We start from the raw sequence: 21,764 nt of genomic DNA on the forward strand, positions 1-21,764 counted from the left end.
TTTAAAGCTCATTTATTTTTGAGAGACAGAGAGGCAGAGCATGAGCAGGGGAGAGGCAGAGAGAGAAAGAGAGAGAAACAGAATGGGAAGCAGGCTCCAGGCTCTGGGCCGTCAGCACAGAGCCCAACGCGGGGCTCGAACTTAAGAACCGTGAGATCATGACCTGAGCCAAAGTCAGACACTCAACCACCGGAGCCACCCAGGCGCCCCTGTAGCTTTGTCTTTTCCCTTTTATTCAACACTGTTGTGCAACACTGTTGCTTTTGGGTTTCCATATCGAGTGGCCTTTGTCTTTGAAGAGACTATAATATCTTTAGAAAGGAGGTCAGAATACAAATAGGCTGGAAATGCGCCACCAAGAACTCTCTTACTTAATCTTTCAAAAGGGCATCTGATCCCTCTTCTTTCGGACATCCCTGTGCGAATTTGCTCCTAACAATCTCGCCTTGACATCAACCTGCAGAGCACCACGCACTCTTACCTTGATTTGAAAGAATCCGTGCACAGCTCACTCAGAGCAGGGTGCGGATTTTTAAACCCGTGAGGGTAATCTGTATGGAAAGGTAACCATTCGGATGAAGTCCAGTTCTCTAATCCAGCACGGATTCACAGCAAGCATTGAGGACGTTGTACGGTGGAATCGGACCATGAAATCTGAACTTTGTCCCAAAGGGTGATGTCCCTCACGTTGGCCCGTGAACCACTGATAATCAGATTCAGATTTCTGGTGGCTCTTATCCTCCCTTTTGGGTGCACATACAGATTTGGGTCAACGGGAGAGGGTGGTAAGCAGCAATAATGCAAAAAGAACAAATAACACGAAAACCGAATATCAGTGTGAACACTACGTCAGTGTTTACGTATCCATGAGCTCATCTGGCTCCTTCTTTGGAAGGCAGGGAGGGACAGGAGCACAGCTCTCTCTTCGACAGCAAACAAATAGTCCAGGTTGCTTTCCTGATGGGAACCCGAGGCTTCTCTGGCCAAGGACAGTGCGGGGCGGGAGCCCCGGCCAGACCACACATGACACACAGGGAAAACTTTGGCTCCAGAAGTTTCAAAGGACATCGATAGACCGGGGTGTCATCAGAGAGTGGCCTGAATTGAGGGGCCCAATGCCATGTCCTGTGGAGAGGAGCATGAGGCTCTGAGTGGGGGTCTGAGTGGGCTCGGGCCTCCCAGGGAGGGGGCTTCCAGGCTGGAAGGGAAGAAAAAGACCGATGAGTGGGAGCCTCAAAGAAAATACTGCTTTTCTTTATCTTTTCTTTTTTTTTTAATTTTTTTAATGTTTATTTTTTGAGAAGGAGAGAGAAACAGAGTGTGAGAGGGGGAGGGGCACAGAGAGAGAGGGAGACCCAGAATCCAAGGCAGCCTCCAGGCTCTGAGCTGGAGCTCAGCACAGAGCCCCACGCGGGGCTCGAACTCACGCACAAGTTGGGGAGGGGCAGAGAGAGCGGGAGAGAGAATCCCAAGCAGGTACCGTCAGCGCGGAACCTGATGTGGGGCTTGAACTCACGAACTGTGAGATGGCGACCGGAGCTGAAGCCAAGACTGGGGGACGCTCAACCGACCAAGTCACCCAGGCGCCCCAGGAAAGTTCTAAGTTCAGAATGAAACAGTCCCCCGCCCTCTGAGCAGCCCACGTGGAACGGGGCCGTCCTGGGAAGCAGGGCTGCCCTTCCCAGCACGACCAGGAAGAGGGGCAGAGAAGACAAAGTGCTCTCAGTCACTACAATGTGCCGCCTCTCCCTCTGAGCCTGGGGTCCCGTCGGAAGCACGGGGCCTGGCAGCAGTCTCCTAGGAAGCCCCTGCAGGGGTGTCTGCCCGTCACTGAGCTGTCCACCCAGCCTGCGTGGGCTCTCACCAAGTGGCAGGTGAGGCTAGCAGCCCATGTCCTGACTCCGGCAGCCCTTCTCCTCGTAGGTGCTGGACCAGGCCCGGGTGCAGCAGCCCGTGAACGTCCAGATGCTCTTCTCCAACCCGCTGGATGAGCCCGTGAAGGACTGCGTGCTGATGGTGGAGGGCAGCGGCCTGCTGCTGGGAAGCCTCAGGATTGAGTGAGTCCGGGGCCTGAGGGGCCAGTGTGGGGCCCCTGGGAGAGTCCGCACGCGGGCACGCACGTTTGCATCTGGTGTGGGGGTTGACCAGACTTGAACTCCCGGGAAGTCCAGATCACCGGCGCTTGGAGCTGGTCCTCAAGGACTTTCCGTATGTGGGAGATCATGGGGCTCCCTCCCTCCCCGGCTGAGAGGCCCCAAGCTAGCAGGAGGTGGGGCATGACTCAGGGAGGGAGCCAGAGGGAGACCCACCAGCGCAGGACTTGAGGCTGCAGGGGGCCCCTCTAGCCCGAAGTCCGCGAACCTCGCCATCAACCCTGACGGTGCGCTTCCCCACCAGCGTGCCGACCCTGCGCCCCAAGGAGCGGTCCCGGGTGCGTTTTGAGATCCTGCCCACCCGGAGTGGCACCAAGCAGCTGCTCGCTGACTTCTCCTGCAACAAATTCCCTGCGATCAAGGCCATGCTGTCCATCGACGTGGCCGAATGAAGGGGGTGAGGGGGCCCCATACAAACTTGGGTAACACGGGGCAGGCGGCGCTCGCCTGTGGAGTGAGCCCTCCCGCCCATGATGTCCAGCCTGGGAAATCCACGACGTCCCCCGAGCCGGCCCGGACGGGACCCCCAGCCTCCGGCACACGCACGCCCCCCCCCCCTTTCCCGGGCTGGGCTGGCTACCTCCCGCCCTGAGACGCATTCACTTTTGCACGTTCCCATGAGCCCCGTGGCCCTGCTCGGCCCTCAAGGCCAGCAATGCTGCAGGACAGAGTGGCATCTGACCCAGCGACTCTCTGAATGGCTGTCGGGGAGGAGACGGTCCGGACGGTTTGCTGATCCCAAGCCTATGCAGTTGGGACATTCCCGCTCCTCCCTCGGGCCACCGCGGGAGGCACTGTCCCACACTCACACTGTCGTGGCACTCACATCTTTACACTCAAAATAAAAGTTAAAAAGAACACAATCAGCACGGGCTGTACTAGACTGCTGTTTTGCCTAAGGTGGTGGAGGAGGAAGGGGGCGGCGGCCATGTTCTTTTGGAGAAGGGATGACCCAAGGACATCTTGTTCCCCACATGCCAGTGTCCAAAGGGAGTGTGGGCTTGTGTGGGACAGATCACTGTTCAGTGAATAAACTTTCTAATAGGATGTCCAAAAATCAACGAGGTTGCCCGGAGAGGGAGCCCCTTGTCCCAGGCAGGCTTTGCGTGCTCTCTGTGTGGCTGCTGGGCCGCGTGGGAAGGGACCTCAAAGTCCTCCCTGGAACCCTTTTGCAGAGGAGACTCCCGGAGAGGCCCAGCCTCTGCTCACACGGGGCTCTTCCCTCCTCAAAGCTGCACCTCTCCTCCTGCAGCCAGGAGGCCACAGCACTGCTAACTCAGCCGGAACCTTCTCTGCCTTCGCGCACGCTTTGGTGGTTCCTCGGTCTCCCCGCCCCTCGAAATGACCCCAAGCAGAGCCCATAGCTTTCCGGTCCCTCGTGCTGACAGATTCCGTTTCGGCAATCGTACCGTGCTCTCTTGAGTCCGCCAGTCTTGGCTAAACAGAAGCTTCTGCCTCAACGTCCAGCTCAAAGCGTCTGCCTTCTGCTCGGCTCAGGCCCGACCTGCTCCTCCTTCCTTCCCCCTTCCCCTCGGATGGCTTGATCCACTGATGTCGGCCGGCGGGTGAAGGCAGGCTTTCGCCACTACGTGTTCCGTGATGGGGGCAACATGGCCCTTAATTTCAGCCCCCAGAGATTCACCCCACTACCTCTAACTGCACTGGAAGGTCCTTGCTTTCTCCTGAGCCCACTTGCCCTTAGTGGGGTCCCCTGGCCCATGGGACGCTCGCAACCTCCTTGATCCACCAAAAGGGGTGAGCTGGCCGGCCCCAGCTGCCTCTCTCCTCCTCCTGCCACTCAAGCCGCTCCGGGCTCAGCTTCCCACCTCCACGGTGTCCTGGAGGCAGCCGCCACCAGCACTCGGGCCCAACTCTGCTCCCAACATCAAGGAACCATCACCAGACCCCGGCTCCCGTGTCTAAACGCAGCAGAGGCTTCCCCTGCAGAGCGAGGGGCTTGTCTCTCTTCCCAAAAGTTCTGCCACCCTCTCCAAGCGTTCTGGGGGCCTTGGCCCTGCATTAGGCCTGAAGATGGGGTGTTCCGTTCCTCCTCGGAAATTCTGCAGCAGTCCCCAGTGAGGTAGGAGAGGGTGAAATCAACAGACACCTACTCCGGTCTCTGAGGGAAAGAAGGAGATCCGTATCTTGCCATCCCTGGGAGGCCTGCCCCAGACCTTACTTTCCACACACAGCCATCTTATCAGCAAGCATTTCCAGAGGGACCTACTTTGTGCCAGGCTTTCTGCTGGGCATGGGGTCAAGAGAGATTAAAAACCAACCACAGCATGATCCCTATCCTTGGGTTTCTCCCGGAGTGACACTCCTAAGGTGTGACATTAAAAATCCATCTGGGGGCGCCTGGGTGGCGCAGTCGGTTAAGCGTCCGACTTCAGCCAGGTCACGATCTCGCGGTCTGGGAGTTCGAGCCCTGCGTCAGGCTCTGGGCTGATGGCTCAGAGCCTGGAGCCTGTTTCCGATTCTGTGTCTCCCTCTCTCTCTGCCCCTCCCCTGTTCATGCTCTGTCTCTCTCTGTCCCAAAAATAAAAAATAAAACGCTGAAAAAAAAAATCCATCTGGAGGGGCGCCTGGGTGGCTCAGTTGGTTAAACGCTGACTTCAGCTCAAGTCATGATCTCACAGTTCGTGAGTTCGAGCCCCGCGTCGGGCTCTGTGCTGACAGCTCAGAGCCTGGAGCCTGCTTTGGATTCTGTGTCTCCCTCTCTCTCTGCCCCTCCCCTGCTCATGCTCTGTCTCTCTCTCTGCCAAAAATAAATAAACATTAAAAAAAAATTTTTTTAAAACAGGGAGGGGGACAAAACAGAAGAGACTCATAAATTTGGAGAACAAACTGAGGGTTTCGGGAGGGGTTGTAGGAGGGGGGATGGGCTACATGGGTAAGGGGCACTAAGGCATCTACTCCCGAAATCATTGTCGCACTAGATGCTAACTAATTTGGATGTACATTTAAAAAAAAATTAAAAATAAAATAAAATAAAATAAAAACAAAAAAAGAAAAAAATACAAGTTTTTATTCACCTTCACCTATTCCTTCTCCAGTGGTTTTCCTTTCTTTATGTAGAGCTGAGTGCTTGAACTAGATCGTTTTTTCCTCTCTCCAATGAGCTGCTTTTAGCATTTCTTGCAAGGTAACAAATTCCCTCATTTCTGTTTGTCTGAGGAAGTCGCTATTTCTCCTCACGTTTGAAGGATAATTTCACAGTTCTAGGTTGATGGGTTTTTTTTTTCTCTTGACACTTTAAATATTTAGCTCCACTCTCTTCTTGTTTGCACGTTTTCTGAGAAATCAGACGTAATTTTTATGTTTGCTCCTGTATAGAGAAGGTGGATTTGTTTTTGTTTCTGTTTTTGTTTTTCTGCCCCACCTCTGGCTTCTTTCGGGACTTTTTTCTCTCTCTTTGATTGTCTGCAGTTTGAGAATGATATATGTAGATGTAGGGTTTTTTTTGGCGGGGGGGGGGGGTTGTTTGTTTTTGTTTTTGTTTTTTGTGGGGTTTTTTTTTTTTTTTTTTTTTGGCATTTATCCTATCTGGTGTTCTCCGTGCTTCCTGGCTCATAGTTTGGGGTCTGACATTAATTTGGGGGAAATTCTCAGTCATGATTGTTTCAAATATCTCTTCTATTCCATTCTCTCTTTCTTTTCCTTCTGGTGTTCCCGTTACATGGATGTTACATCATATATTATTGTCCCCGAGTTCTGGCATATTCTGTTCTTCTTTTTTTTCTTTTTTCTTTTTTTTTTTTTTCCAGCCCTTCTTTCTCTTTGCTTTTCTCTTTGCTTTTCAGTTTTGGAGGTTTCTATTGAGAGATATCAAGCTCAGAAGTTGTCTCCTCAGCAGTGTCCAGTCTACTAATAAGCCCATCAGAGACATTTTTTTAAAGTTTATTTTAGCTATTTTTTGAGAGAGGGGGGGGGGAGCGAGCAGGGGAGGGGCAGAGAGAGAGGGAGACAGAATCCAAAGCAGGCTCCAGGCTCTGAGCTGTCAGCACAGAGCCTGATGTGGGGCTTGAACCCACAAACCGTGAGATCATGATCGAAGCCGAAGTCAGATGCTTAACTGACTGAGCCACCCAGGGGCCCCCCATCAAAGACATTCTTAATTTCTGTTACAGTGTTTCTGATCTCTTGCATTTCTCTTTTTATTTTTCCTTAGGATTTCCAGCTCTCTGCTTACATTGTTCGTCCGTTCCTACATGCTGTCTACGTTATCCATTAGTGCTCTGAGCATATTAACAGTTGTCTTAAATTCTTGGTCTGATCATGCCAACATCCCTGCTATATCTAAGTCTGGTTTTGATGCTTGCACTGTCTCTTTAAACTGTGTTTTTGCCTTTTAGTATGCCTTGTAAATTTGTTTCTTGAGAGCAAGACAAGATGCACTGGGTAAGATGAACTACTGTAAATAAGCTTTAGTGATGTGGTCATCAGGTGTGGGAGGAGGGGAAGCATTCTATAGTTCTATGGTCAGGTCTGTTTTGTAGTGTGTCTGTGCCTCTGACCTGTGAAATTTACATAGGCTTCTCAGTCCCTGCCCCTCCTCCATAGGGGGTTGGGACTGAAAGGCGGGGATGTGTTCGAGTTGTGTATTTCCCTTCTCCCACATGGAAGGCTAAAAGAGGCTGAAATTGGGTATTTCCCTTCCTCGGGGTCAGTTAGGCATTGACAAAAGCCCAGCTCTGGTTAGTTTCTCCTGGGGGGCGACCTTGCTAAGAAGAATAGAATGTTCTGGCATATTTCAAAATAGTTTCTTTTCCCTTCCCCCTCCTGAAGCCTGAGGAGATTTTTCTCTGATCTTCACTGTGAGAGTCTGGTAGCTTCCTGGGGGGTAAAGCTCACAGAGGTGTTGAGTGCCCTCTAGGATGGGGCCCCTCGGGGATTTTAACTCTCAGACTTGTCCACACCGAGCCTCTAGCCATTCATCAATAACCATTCAGGTTTCCCTACCCCGGCACTGGCCTCTACAGAAGATGCTATTCGTGGGTTTCTGCTCCTGTAAATTATGATTCTCTATTCGCCTGTCAGTGTCTCCAATTTCGGGGAGTGGTTTGCACCGTGAAAAATTGGTTTGTTCAGCTTTCTACTCGTTAGGATGGAGTGGCGACTTTGAAGCTTCGTTTGTGCCAGACCAGAAGCTGGAAGCCGGAAGCCTGTTCTAAGCGTCTCATAGGTATTTGTTGATCTACTCCTTCCAATAATCCTTTGAGGAAAGGGCTAATAATATTGCCGCCACTTTACAGATCTGAGAACCGAGACTTAGCCAGTGAATTGGGTCACGGGAGAGTTAGCAAAGGCAGCGCTGGTACCCAGGCAGGCTGGCTCCAGTGCCTCGCCTCGGTGTTATGCACAAATTCTAAAAAGGTATCCAGTGATGAATTCTATCCCAGGTTTGCAAAGAGACAGGGGCTAAAGGATGCAGAAACTTAAGGACGTGTGTCTGTGCAGTGGCACCCAGCCCCAGAGAGCCACTCTTGGATGCCTCCTCCCAGCCTACTTTCCTGCGACTGCTTGGCTCCTGGCTCTCGCATTCCCAACCTAAGGAGGTGCCATAAGCAAGGGACCTCAGAGTCCTTCTTCCCAGAAGCAGCCTCCTCATCAGCCCTGCTTCTGGCTCTCAACCCCTCCTCCTCCCAATCTTGATCATACGTGCCTCAGAAGCCAGCTTCAAACACCTGGATTCAACCAGCATCTCCCGGAGCCTGCCCAGTGGGAGAGGTTCCCTCGTTATGTTGTTTTCCCCCCTGGCAACCTTCAAAAAGGGGACAGTATTTACCCACCGTTGTACCAACGGGGAAGCAGAGGCTTAGAGCAAGCGCTCTCCATTCTTCTCTCTCATTCTAGCCTTCACATGCCTTTATGATCACCTACAAGATTTTATGGCAACCGTTTATCTGCCAATGGTTGCCGATCTGCAGGGCGCAAACATTGGCAAACATGCATAAACACGATTTATTGATATCACATTAGAATATATGATACATTCGGTGACATTGCATGATAAATTCAACGTGTTTGAATTATTGCACGGCATAATTCGTTGTGCTGTGCAAAACTGCGACAAAATTGGAGTGTTAACACAGCGATTCCATTAATCCTGCACGCTGCCTTGGATGATCTATGTCTCTGATTTCCATCGAGTAAGCCCACACTTTTAGCATGCCTCGGAAAGTGTATGCGAGGGGGTTCAATCTGGAACAAAATAAAATAATATTACTTATGTATTTTGAGTTTATGGCCACTCCATAGTAAATTAGCTTTCTCTCTTGTGAAATAAAAAATTTTAAATATACACACATTTATTAAAATATTTTTATGCAAATATGTTCGCAATATAAAAATTGCTTAAATACAAAAGCATGCAAGAGTGAAAAGATAGACAGTTCCCTTTCCCCACTTCTCTTCCACTTTTTCCCCGAGAGGACACCCGAGTTTTGAGATTGGAGTGTGCGCCCTTCCTGATTTTTCTGAGTCCTTGAGGGATGAGTGGGGTGCCTCCCACTGGTCCACTGTGGGAATTGCAGGCTTTTCTAAAAGCATCTGATGGCCAATGCTTCAGACTGAAGGCCTAGCCTTCTATTTAAACTTGAAATGCCCTTGGGGGCTGGGGGCACCACTCTACAGAGTGATTTTGGTATTTTTGTGTATGACACCGGCAGTCTGACTCACCTGATCGTGGAAGTTGTGACCTCCCAGGGTCACCAAGCCATTAAAAATTCCATGGCCAAGATCTCACTGAATCACAGATGATTCATGGGCCCCAACCGTGAGCAGGTTCCAGGGATTCAGCACGGATGATCTGTGCTTTCTGGAAGTTTGTCATCGCGGGGAGGCAGAGGTACAGGGGTGGGTGTGGGGAGATAGGTAATAAAAGGAGTAATCGAATAAACACGAACTATAATGGATGAACAAAATCCAGGCTGTGGGTATGTGTTGGGGAAGCCCTCTGACAGGTGGTATCTGGGTAGAAACCCGGTGTGGACTATGAGGGAGAGTGAAGATCTAAAGGAATGGGTTCCAGGAACAGTGGGGACAAAGCCCCGAGGCAGGAGTAATGGGGGACACAGAGGAAGCACCACTCTTGCTGTGAGCAACCGAGGGTGGGAGGAGCGGTGGGGGAGGGGGAAGGAGCAGAGAATCAGACTCGTGTTTTGTTTTGTTTTGTTTTTAATTTTTCTTAACGTTTATTTATTTTTGAGACAGAGAGAGACAGAGCATGAACAGGGGAGGGTCAGAGAGAGGGAGACACAGAATCTGAAACAGGCTCCAGGCTCTGAGCTGTCAGCACAGGGCCCAAAGCGGGGCTCAAACTCACGGACCGAGAGATCATGACCTAAGCCGAAGTCAGACGCTTAACCGACTGAGCCACCCAGGCGCCCCTCTGACTCGTGTTTTTAAAGAAACCCTCCGGCTGTTGCCAGGCGTCCAGTGAGGAAGCGATCGTAACCAACCGTCCGGGGCAGGGGTGCCGGTGGCTCTGACCAAGGTGGCAGCAATGTGGCGTGAGACGTGGTGGAGAAGGCAGAACCCGCCAGCTGTCCCAAGGGATTGGATGTGGGGCGTGAAGAAAGGAGACCGGAATGACATCGTCTGATAGTCCGAGCCGTTTGATGATTCCAGACCTCAAGCAGCACGGCTGCTTTGCTCTTCCTCCACCAATGTGAGCCGTGGGAAACGGTAAAGTGGGAGGCTCTTTACCTCCCCCTCCAGGCTCCCTCCTGCGCCCCCATCGGCCGCCTTTCTGCATCCAGCCCCCTTGGCCACTGTGCCGGGACCCTGGCCTAAGCTCACAAAGCATCTTCTTCAGCCAAGTTCCCAGGTGCTGAGAGCTCAACGCTAGTCCTGGAAGGAGGAGCAGGGTCCAGCGGGGAAGAAAGCTTGAGGTCCAGCTGGGAGGCTGGGGCAATCAGGGCGGACTTCTCAGAGGAGCCGGCCTGCAAAGGATGTTAGGGCTCCCTCACCCTGGCAGGGGGAGACAAGAGAAGGAAGCCATGTTGGCTCAGGGTCAGAATGTGAGGCTGGAGAGGCGGGTGGCCAAGGACCAGAGGAAGCCTGACCCTGACTGGCCAGAGTCCACTACAGTTTGGCGGGGCGGAGCAGGGGGAGGAGCCCTGCAGCGGATGATGTTTTCCATTTTTCCGGAAAGGGCCACAGCGCTCGTGAGAATTCCATCCATGCGCTTCCAGACTCCATCAGAAGGTGGAGTCTAACTTCCTCCCTTTCTAAGAGTTGCCATTTGAGACGGCTTCACAAACGGGGCGCAGTAGAACATAAGAACTATTAATGGATGTTTTATACCGATAAGCCTGGGGGTAGTTTGTTATGCATCGATAGCAACTGGAACCATCCCAACACACGTCAGCGTGGTGGATGATTTCCTAGTGCCATTTATGTCTCCATATTATTTCCAGGGTTATCAATGTCTGAGTAGGCGTTATGCACAGGCGTTAAGGCTAATTATGGCCTTTTATCTAAATGTTATTTTACTTTTGTTCCCCATCGTGCTTGGCTGGTGCCTGTGCGTTGGGGAGGCAGGCACCCTCCCCACCCAAGGCAGGGACAACCCTTGTGATCCTGTTTAAGAGCAGGGTTTTCTCTTCATGATGCTTTCTCGTAATATGACCTGCCTGCTCTTCGTGAAGGAGGAGACGGGGGGGGGGGGGGAATGGAGAGATGAGACCCGAGATCGGGGGCTTATCTGCCCATCGGGTGCCTCCCACGTCAGCCCCGTCCCAAACACGCCATCCACCAGTCATGTCTGTATCGCAACCACCTGGAGCACCTGCTGTGTGTCCGGAACTGCACCCCACACACGAGAACACGATGGTCTGTGGCCTCCTGGAGCCTATACCGTAATGTGGAGCCAGACAGAACAAGCGAACAAATAAAATACAAACCGTTTGCGATCAGCGCGGTGAAGGAAAGCCAGGGGGGTTGTCCTGGGGAATAACAGGCCACCTTCCCTCCGTGGCCAGCGAATGTCTCTCTGAGGAGTCGTCTTTCAGCTCAGACCTGAAGGGGCCACACTTGGTAGGCCTGTCCCCAATCCACGGAAGCCGACTCTGGCTGGACCCAGGAGAGGAGGCAATCTCAAAGGGACCTCAGGATACTCCCAGACCGGGTGGGGAAGACAGAGGACAAGGCTTAGAAAGCGGCAGGAGCAAAGGGTGACCACACAGGCAGCATCGCAGCGAGAATTGCATCACAAAACCCACGGAATGAGCACATGATCGCCGACCTAAGAATAAGATATAGAAGAACCCATCTGGGCCCCCAGAGCCATCACCATCGTCCCCCAGAATGGAGTCCTCACTGTCCCCAGTCTTGCCACCACCTCCCAATTAACAATTCCAGGTGAGGGGGGCCTGGGTGGCTCAGTCGGTTGAGCGTCCGACTTCGGCTCAGGTTATAATCTCGCGGTCCGTGAGTTCGAGCCCCGCGTCGGGCTCCGTGCTGACAGCTCGGAGCCTGGAGCCTGCTTCGGATTCTGTGTCTCCCTCTCACTCTGCCCCTTCCCTGCTCATGCTCTGTCTCCGTCTCAAAAATAAATAAAAACATTAAAAAATTTAAAAAAAAAATTCCAGGTGAGCACATGTGCTTGGTTGAGCCTAAGTCACATGATGATGCTCTTGCTGCATCCAAGTCTGGGGACTTTGGACAAGATATCTGGATCTGCGGCAGCCACCTACGAAACAAGTGTGGGGGGCACCTGGGGGGCACTGCTGGTTAAGCATCCGATTTCGGTTCAGATCATGATCTCATGCTTTGTGAGTTTGAGCCCCGCGTCGGGCTCTGTGCTGACAGCCCAGAGCCTGGAGCCCGCTTCGGATTCTGTCTCCCTCTCTCTCCGCCCCTCCCCCGCTCACGCTCTGTCTCTCTCTCTCTCTCTCTCTCTCTCTCTCTCTCTCAAGACTAAATAAAACATTTGAAAAAAAGAAACCACAAGCGTGAAGAAGAAAAGCCAACAGCCAAGGAGAGCGTGACGGAAAGCCGAAAAGAACGAGGCCCTTGATGACACTGCCGAACTGCTACACCCGCCTTGAGACTGTCTCATTCTGGCCATTTTATTAAGCCGACTGTAAAGCCCTTCAGAACTTAAGCCACTGTTGTCAGAGGTCCTATTACTGGCAGCAAAAGCACTTTTTTTTAACTGTGATCGAGGGAAAGCGACACGTGCTCAGGTAACTCACGTCTAAGATGACTGATAGGATGTGCTCTGATGGGTGGAGGAAGCAGGGCAGTAAGGTTGCTCGCTTTTTTCTTTTCTTTTTCTTTTTTTTTTTTTTTTAATAAATCGGGATCAACAGGGAGTTCTTGTTAAACGCACATTCTCACAGCCCATCATCCAAACTCACTGGCTCAGAATCGTGAGGCATATGCATTTTATGGCATCCAGATGTATCTGATGTAGGCGCTCGATGAGCATCGCCGATGAATTCTGCCAACACAGGCGCCCTGGCTCAGAGGAGCTTCGGGACAGGCGAACCCGAGTCTACGCCATTTTCTGAGTCCTCCTCTCTGAATGCCGGCTTCCCATCTGCAAAACTACATGCGGTCGTGACGATCAAGCACTTAGCGGTGCTTGGACACAGAAACGGTATCGTTAAAAAATTAATAGTAAATTAATCATCAAACCAAGTATTTAAGTTATTAAATTACATTATTAAATGAATAATGGTTAAATGAATTAAATTATTAAAATTATTTAAAATAATAAATGATATTATTTCTCGTACCAGACTGCCTGGGGGACCCCAGCTCTGCCTCTCAACTGGCCGTAGGACTTTGGCAAATTACTTAAACTCTCTGTGCCTCCGTTTCTGCATTTGTACGATGCAGATTAATACCTGTGCCTGCCTCACAGAGCCGAGTTAATCATGTTGAGCTCTTAGAACAGTGCCTGACAGAGTAAGTGTTTGGTAAAGGGCAGCTTTAATTATTATTGCCAGGCCCAAGCACTGGTCCAAGCATCGCCCTGGCCAGAGGCTCCCCACCCCTCTCTAAGGGCTAGGGTTCGAGGGTATTAGGGAGGAGGGAGGACTCGATCATTCTGCCTGGAGGTAACTGGGAGGGGAGATTTGATCTCCCCTTTGGTCAGGGTGGTCTAATCAGGGCTGAACTGGCAGCACTGGGGAAAGACCCAGGCTGAGGCTCAGCTCACAGCTCTGAGGGTTTGCCTGGAGTAGAGAAGAGGTCCTCTCCTCCGGAGAATCACAGATGTAGACGCTGAGAGATGTGGCCTGGATATTAAGGAAAGACTCCCGGGTGACGAAGGCTGGGGATGGCCTGCTGCAATCTTAAGGACAACCAACAGAGGGAGACCTAGCCTGCAACCAGCCTCCCTAAAATTCAGCAACAAGCAAAAAGACTGACCCAGGAAACCGGGTGATTTCGATGGGCACAAGACAGAATCAGCACCGTAGAAAGTGCATTCACAGCACTGGGAGCTTCTTAGAGCTGCATGTATTAATCTGGTATGGATTTTTAAAAAAGAAAACAGCATAAAACAATACCAGACAGCCTCGCATAAAGGAATAAGGGGGAAAAAATAGAATAAAGGACATAAGAGAAAGGGCAAAACAAAAACAAACAAAAACAAAAACAAAAAAATGAAGCAGAAAACATTCAGTAGAAATGCTCAACAAAGCAAAACATTGGTTTATTGAAAAAAATTAATAAAACCGACAAAAGTATAAAAATGTATAATGTATACAATCTATAATGCATAAAAATGTCATTTGTATGACAATAATTACACGATGGATTGGGGAGGAGAGGGAGGTCTCCTAAAGTTTCTTTTTTTTTATTTAAAAAAAAATGTTTTTTTAATGTTCATTCATTTTTGAGACAGAGACAGAGCATGAGTGGGGGAGGGGGAGAAAGAGAGAGACACAGAATCCAAAGCAGGCTCCAGGCTCCAAGCTGTCAGCACAGAGCCTGACGCGGGGCTCGAACCTATGAACCATGAGATCGTGACCTGAGCCGAACTCAGACGCTTAACCGACTAAACCACCCAGGCGTCCCTTTTTAAAAAAAAACTTTTAATGTTTATTTTTGAGAGAGAGAGAGAGAGAGAGGAGCAGGGGCAGAGAGAGAGGGAGACAGAGGATCCAAAGCAGGCTCTGCACTGACAGCAGAAAGCCTACTGTGGGGCTTGAACTCACGAACCGTGAGATCATGACCTAAGCCTAAGCCTAACGCCCAACCGCCTGAGCCACCCAGGTGTCCCTGAAGTAAAGTCTCTACACGCAATTCACAGTAAGTCAGCATTCATCCAAACGGGATTGTTTTAAGATACTAATTGTAAGCCCAGGGCAATCACTAAGAAAATAAGTTTAAAAATTACAGTGAAAGAAACAAGGCACTGAAAATGGTGTAGTGGAAAACACCTACGCAACACAAAAGAAATCAGTAATACAGGAAGGAAGACACAAAACAGAAAACAGATCGGCAGATATAAATCCTATCCTAACGGTAATTACCTTAAATGCTCTCAGTGTCTATCTCTGTGATTCCCGCCCCCGCCCCACCCCCCCAAAAGGCAGAGGTTGGCAGAATGCGTAAAGAGAATAAAAGGACGTGACCCAACTCTACGCTGTCTACATGAGACACGCTTTAGATTCAAAGAGGCAAGTGTGTTGAAGGTAAAAGGATACACAAATACATACCACGCAAACAACAACCAAAAGAGCCGGGGAGTCCATTCTAACGTTAGACAAAATAGACTTTAAGACAAACATTCTCTGGGGCGCCCGGGTGGCTCAGTCGGTTGAGCGTCCGACTTCGGCTCAGGTCATGATCTCACGGTCCGTGAGTTCGAGCCCCGAGTCAGGCTCTGGGCTGATGGCTCAGAGCCTGGAGCCTGCTTCCGGTTCTGTGTCTCCCTCTCTCTCTGCCCCTCCCCGACTCATGCTCTGTCTCTCTCTGTCTCAGAAATAAATAAACATTAAAAAAAATTTTTTTTAAATAAAAAATAAAAAAAAAAGACAAACATTCTCATTGGAGACATAGTAATGCCTGTTCCTGGTGCAGGATCTGTGTGGACAAAGCCCAGAAACACACACGCTTACCTTCACTCTGGAAGGTTCTCTTGAACACTGATGTTTAAGGACCGTTGGTGTATGAAGTAGGCCGACGAAAGATTTCATTTGGCCCGTACTTTGGAATCGGGCCTCCCATCTTTTGGAGGGATGGTCCTAAGGTGTATTCCAGACAGTTCTCAGAAAGTGGCCGGCAGGATGAAGCCCCAGTTGCCCAGAGGAGGTGCCTTGGTCCATCCAGGCTGCTATAACAAAGCCCCACGGACTGGCCGAAACTCCTTTCTCACATTTCGGAAGCCTGGAAGTTCGAGAGGAGGGCACCTGTGTGCTCAGGTTCCAGTCAAGGCCCTCTGTCGGGTTGCAGACTAGTGACTTCTCGATGTGTCCTCATGTGGCAGGAGGGACAAGGGAGCTCTCTGGGGTCTCTTCTATTAGGGCACTAATCCCGTCCATGAAGTCTCAGTCCTTGTGACCTACTGACCTCCCAGAAGCCCCTCCTCTCAATACGGTCACATCGGAGGATGAGGATTTCAACATATGAATTTCGGCTGGGACACTTACCAACACATGCTTGATTGACCTTCCTCACCTCCGTACCACCCGGGGTGCTCCTTCTGCTTCCTTGGATCATCTCCCAGATCAACTATGTGCACCCAAGCCCTTGTCTTAAGCTCTGCTTCCAGGGGAAGCCAAAGACCCCGCTCAACACTGCCCCCTGCAGGCCTCCCCAGACACTTGCCGGGGATCCTCCTGGGTGGATGACAACCTTTGATTGCCCCAAGCATCCCTAGACCCCATGCTTCTCGACTGCTGTGGCCTTGCCCTCTTCACCTCCAAGAAGCCATCTGAACTCAGGAAAAAGTAGCCAAAAGAAAACGATCGAGGCCCTTGACTTCATACAACATTTAAAACACTTCATGTAAAATGAAAGTGTGATACACAGGCCAGGGTGACTGGAAGCAGGAGTCCAGGGGCCAAGAGGACCAGAGGAGACAGCCCAGAGCTCCCGGCAGGGACGAAGGTGGAAATCAGAGCAGACTGGGGAGAGATCAAAAAATTGGTTTCCAATGGGTGTTTGTGGCGCCTGAGGGGTATCCTGGGGAAGGTTGGTTATCGGTCTCTGGAATTCAGGAGACAGATGTTCAAAAGATAGCAAGCTATAAGTGATCAACTCAAAGTCCTGGCCCTGGATGAGGTCAGTGAAGGTGAATGTTTAGAGCAGAAGTTTCAGAATCACTGTTTTCCAATCTAACTAGTGATTTCTGAGGGGTGGGGTTCTTTTTTGTTAAGTTTATTTATTTACTTGGGGGAGGGGAGAATGAGCAGGGGAGGGGCAGAGAGAGGGGGAGACAGAGGATCCTAAGTGCTCACAGAGCCGGATGTGGGGCTCGAACTCACGAACCGCGAGATCATGACCTGAGCCCAAGTCAGACACCTAACCGAATGAGCCACCCAGGCACCCCATGAAGGGTGGGGTTCTAACCATAATGAAGGAATTTCTATCGAAGAGTCCTTCTATTCTTTCTGAAGGAATGTCTGTTTTAACTTCAGACACCTCTCTTTTGCAGCTTTGTTGAGGTGAAATGGACAAATAAAATTGTAAGATATTTAAAATGGACACCCTGACGATTTGCTATACGTATACATTGTGAAAAGATCCTCTCCATCTAGTTAATTAAGACATCCATCCTTTCCCAGATTTATCTGTGCGTGTGTGTGTGTGTGTGTGTGCGCGAATATTTACATTCCCCTCTCTTAGCAGATTTTTTTTAAATTTTTTTTTAACGTTTATTTATTTTGGGGACAGAGAGAGACAGAGCATGAACGGGGGAGGGGCAGAGAGAGAGGGAGACGCAGAATCGGAAACAGGCTCCAGGCTCTGAGCCGTCAGCCCAGAGCCCGACGCGGGGCTCGAACTCACGGACCGCAAGATCGTGACCTGAGCTGCAGTCGGACGCTTAACCGACTGCGCCACCCAGGCTCCCCTGTGCCATTTTACCAACCTCTCCCTGTTTCCCCCAGCAGACCCCCGGCTCCTGGCAACCATCATTCTTTCTGTCCCTATGAGTTCACTTTTTTTTCAAAAATACACTTTCCATTTGTTATTTTAGGCAAATGTACCTGTAGCGGTCGAGAAGGAGAGAACAGGACCAAAGACAGAGTCATGGTGACCCCCATGTTTGCACCTGCTGGATGTTCCTCTTGACCTCGGCTTCCCACCTGTAGGAGGGGGTCCAGCTCCCAACACACGCCCCAGCTCAGTGCGCCGGCTCAGTTCCAGTCTCTTGTTAATGCTGCTGGGCCTGTCTGGTCCCCCAAACACCGCACGCCACGAGATTTGCTCAAGGGAGGCAAAGAGCGTTTATTTGTTGTGTATAGTTAATACCTGACAGGTGCCAAGTCCCCCTGGGCTGTTTCAGGGGGCGGTTCCCCAAGATAGGCCACCGGCCTGCTCCCCTGTAAAGGGTGCCGCCTGTAAATTCAGGATGAGACCCCAGCTCCACCAAAGGCCCGGTCCCTGGGGAGCAACCAAAGTCTGGGAAGAGAGGCCTCACCCGTGGTCCTGATGGGGAACCAGGGCCAGGCCACCGAGATGGCGGGGACAGGGGGCAAAGTGGGAGAGGGGTAGACACAGCTCCCCCTCTTGCCATAACCAACGCCAGCGTGGTCCTTGGCCAAAGGAGCCCCTCTCTGAGCCCCAGGGTCCTCATCGGCAACATGAAAATAATTACACATTTTTCAGCCTCTGAGCAAAATTGCATGAGATGATATGTTTCCTTTTTTTTTTTTTTTTTTTTAAGCGATGACCTGGAAAACCAGGCATTAATTTCAGAATCTCTGATTTTTTTTATTTTTTTTTTAATTTTTTTTTCAACGTTTATTTATTTTTGGGACAGAGAGAGACAGAGCATGAACGGGGGAGGGGCAGAGAGAGAGGGAGACACAGAATCGGAAACAGGCTCCAGGCTCTGAGCCGTCAGCCCAGAGCCCGACACGGGGCTCGAACTCACGGACCATGAGATCGTGACCTGGCTGAAGTCGGACGCTTAACCGACTGCGCCACCCAGGCGCCCCCAGAATCTCTGATTTTGTGCCACAGGCGATGGTGTGGAAAGAGCAAGCCCCCGCCCCCTTCATCAGCTCCACATTCCTTCCCACCTGTGGCCCGGGGCCACCCGTCAGCATGCAAAAAGGACACCTCGGCCTTTCCAGTGCAGACAAGATGACGTAGACTTGATCTCCCTGCTTGTCCCCACTCAATACTGTTAGAAACCCTTGAAGTAATTCAAGAGGTAACCAAAAGAGAACCTTCCAGAGGGAAGGCGGTAAGATGAGGGCGAGCCGTTTAGAGACCCAGGACTAGCGGAACGACACAACAGCAGGGCATCTTACATCCGCCACCCTGCAGAAGAAGGCGACCCGCCTCCCGGCCCCAACATAGCAAGTGAAGGTGGCCCAACCAGGCTCATTCCTCCCCTGGATCAAACAGGAGTCCCCCCCAACACCACCCAGCAGACCCCAGCACTGGCAAGCAAGTGGGGCCCATCCTAATCCCACAGGCAGCTGGGGCTTCCCTCCCCACCCAGAGATGCCAGGTGCCGGGTGGCCTCAGCAAGGGACATCCCGCCACAACCATCACCAAGAAATCTCCAAGCCCAGACGGTTTCATCGGAGAATTCTACCAAACATTAAAGTAGAATCGACACGGATTTTTGCGCCGTCTCTTACAGAACATAGAGAAAAGAACACTTCTCAGGTTTTCTCGGCCCGCCTGTATCTGGCTTTGGCATCAGGGTGATATTGACTTCGAGTTGTCGTGCGTCTCAAGGTCTCGTTCCTCTTTATGGCTAAGCATCTTTCACGTTCTTAAAGCATCAACATGATAGACATGGAGAACAGATTACTGGTTTCCAGGGGTTACAGACGGGGAGGGGGCATGCGGGAGGGAGGTGGGTGTGGTTACAAAAGAGCAACATGTGACGTCCTTATGTAGATGACGCTGTTCTGTATCTTGGCTGTGGTGGTGGATACACAAACCTACACGGGTGATAAAAATTTGCACGCAACTAAATACACACACACATCGATATGAGTAAAACGGGAAATCTAAATAAAGCCCATGAACCGTGTTAATGTCAGCATCTCGACGGTAATATTGTACTAGAGTTTCGTAAGATGTTACCCCTGGGAGAAACGGGACAAATGGTACCTGAGCTCTCTCTGTGTTATGTCTTACAACTGCGTGTGATTCTGCAATTATCTCAGAATTAAAAGCTTCATGGCACCATCTGCCAAGAGCCAGCCCTGGTCCTCTTCGCGGATCTAGGGGTTCACACAGCAGGTGTCCGGTCCACCAGCAAGAGGACCAACCTGGGGGGAGAGATCTACTGGGGACAAGCGTGGGAAAAGAATCAGAGGCAGGCGTGGAGCTGTTCCATCAGGGCATTCCTCGTTCCTAGAGCCTGGTCAAAATTAAAGATGGCGTCATAAGTTCCATGTGGTCATGACCTCTGGCTTCCAAGAATTGTCTCCCTGGTGGAGGGGGGCGGGGGGCGGTGGAGGGGACACAGTGCATGACCCAGGCTTAAGGACAAATCAAAAAACTCTACAAGGTTTGTCTGAAAAACATCCGTCACCCACTTCCTTTCCCCTAATTGCCCCCTCTCCAGTGACAACTTCTTTCCCTTTTTGTGGTAAATAGAATTCTAAGATGGCCGCTGTGAGCGTTAATTTTTTTTTTCTTTTTATTGGAGTATAATTGCCGTACAACATTTTATTAGTTTCGGGCATACAATGTAATGGTTTTATATTTGTATATATTGTGAAATGATCGCCACAAGTCATTAACCTCTGTCACCATACGTGGTTAACAAAATTTTGTTCTTATGGTGAGAACTTCTAAGAGGTACCCTCTTAGCAAGTTTCAAACGTGCAATACGATGTTAGTAACTACAGTCACCATTCTGTACGTTACGTTCCCAGGATTTATTTATTTTATGACTTGAAATGTGTACCTTTTTTTTTTTTAAATATTTTTTTTTTCAACGTTTATTTATTTTTGGGACAGAGAGAGACAGAGCATGAACGGGCGAGGGGCAGAGAGAGAGGGAGACACAGAATCGGAAACAGGCTCCAGGCTCTGAGCCATCAGCCCAGAGCCCGACGCGGGGCTCGAACTCACGGGACCGCGAGATCGTGACCTGGCTGAAGTCGGACGCTTAACCGACTGCGCCACCCAGACGCCTGAAATGTGTACCTTTTGAACGCCTTTGACCCATTTCGCCAACTCTCCACCCCCCGCCTCGGCCACCTACCAATCTGTTCTCTGTATCTGCGAGCTTGGTTGATTTTGGGTGACGGTCAATTTTATGTGTCAACTTCACGGGGCCACACGGGGCCCGGATCTTTGGTCGTACGTTGTTCTGAGTGTTTCTGTGAGGTTTTTTGGATGAGATTAACATTTAATTTGGTAGGCTGTGGGGTCACTTAGCAAGTAAGCGTGGATGGCCCCTCGCAGCCGAGAGCAGTCCCCAGCCCACAGCAAGACAGCAAGGACCACAGTCCTACCCCTGCAGCGTTCTGTCAACAACCCGAATGAGTCTGGAAGAGAGCCTCAAGCCACCAATGAGGGGGAAGGCCTGGCCAACAACTTGATTTCAGGCAGGTGAGGCCCTCAGCAGAGGATCTAGTCACACTCAGCCTAGACCTTCAGAAACTGGCCTCAGAAATGGCTCGGGGTCCTTTTGGTTTGGTTTGTTTTTTCAAAAACGGTTTTATTTCGGGGCGCCTGGGTGGCGCAGTCAGTTGAGTGTCCGACTTCAGCCAGGTCACGATCTCGCGGTCCGTGAGTTCGAGCCCCGCGTCGGGCTCTGGGCTGATGGCTCAGAGCCTGGAGCCTGTTTCCGATGCTGTGTCTCCCTCTCTCTCTGCCCCTCCCCCGTTCATGCTCTGTCTCTCTCTGTCCCAAAAATAAATAAACGTTGAAAAAAAAAAATTTAAAAAAAAAAAACGGTTTTATTTCACAGATGCAAGGTCATAATTTCTGACTATTCCTCCCCACGCTGGAGAATATGGACTTGTTATATTTGGTTACTACTCAAGTTTAAGGAACTCAGAACATTGTCAAAAGACGCTAATAAGCACACCCCCCCTTCCTCCATCCTTTAAAGAGAAGTGAGGTTCTTTTTAGGGCACCTGGGTGGCTCAGTCAGTTAAGCGTCCAACTCCTGATTTCGGTTCAGGTCGTCATCTCGCAGTTCGTGGGACTGATCCCCACATTGGCTCTGAGCTGAGCCTGGAGCCTGCTTGGGATTCTCTCCCTCTGCCCCTCTTGTTCACTTGTGCTCTCTCTCTCTCTCTTAAAAAAAAAAAAAAACTTTTTTTTAAATAAAGAGAAGTGAAGTACTACTCCATTTTCTGCAATAGAATTAAATCAAAAACCAGAATGGAACAGCCAATGGGGGAGGAGGAGGAGCATGGTAGATTCCCTTCATCACGTTAGTGGGTTGCTACATACACTAATCCAGAATGACACCATACAATTAGATTATACGGGGTT

At 50.5% G+C, this 21,764-nt stretch overlaps 1 protein-coding gene across 1 annotated transcript in view; it reads left to right on the plus strand.

Moving 5' to 3' along the window:
- TGM3 (transglutaminase 3) overlaps window positions 1-3,019 on the plus strand; it is a 38,309-nt gene extending 35,290 nt beyond the window's left edge. The window contains exons 12-13 of the mRNA XM_003983751.4: window positions 1,924-2,057; window positions 2,398-3,019. Coding sequence (XP_003983800.2) covers window positions 1,924-2,057; window positions 2,398-2,545 — 282 coding nt within the window. The 3' untranslated portion in view covers window positions 2,546-3,019. The remainder of the gene's footprint in view (window positions 1-1,923; window positions 2,058-2,397) is intronic.
- The last annotated feature ends 18,745 nt before the right edge of the window (window positions 3,020-21,764 follow it).

The sequence above is a fragment of the Felis catus genome, chromosome A3, assembly GCF_018350175.1.
Source record: "Felis catus isolate Fca126 chromosome A3, F.catus_Fca126_mat1.0, whole genome shotgun sequence".
NCBI classification, from domain to species: Eukaryota; Metazoa; Chordata; class Mammalia; order Carnivora; family Felidae; genus Felis; species Felis catus.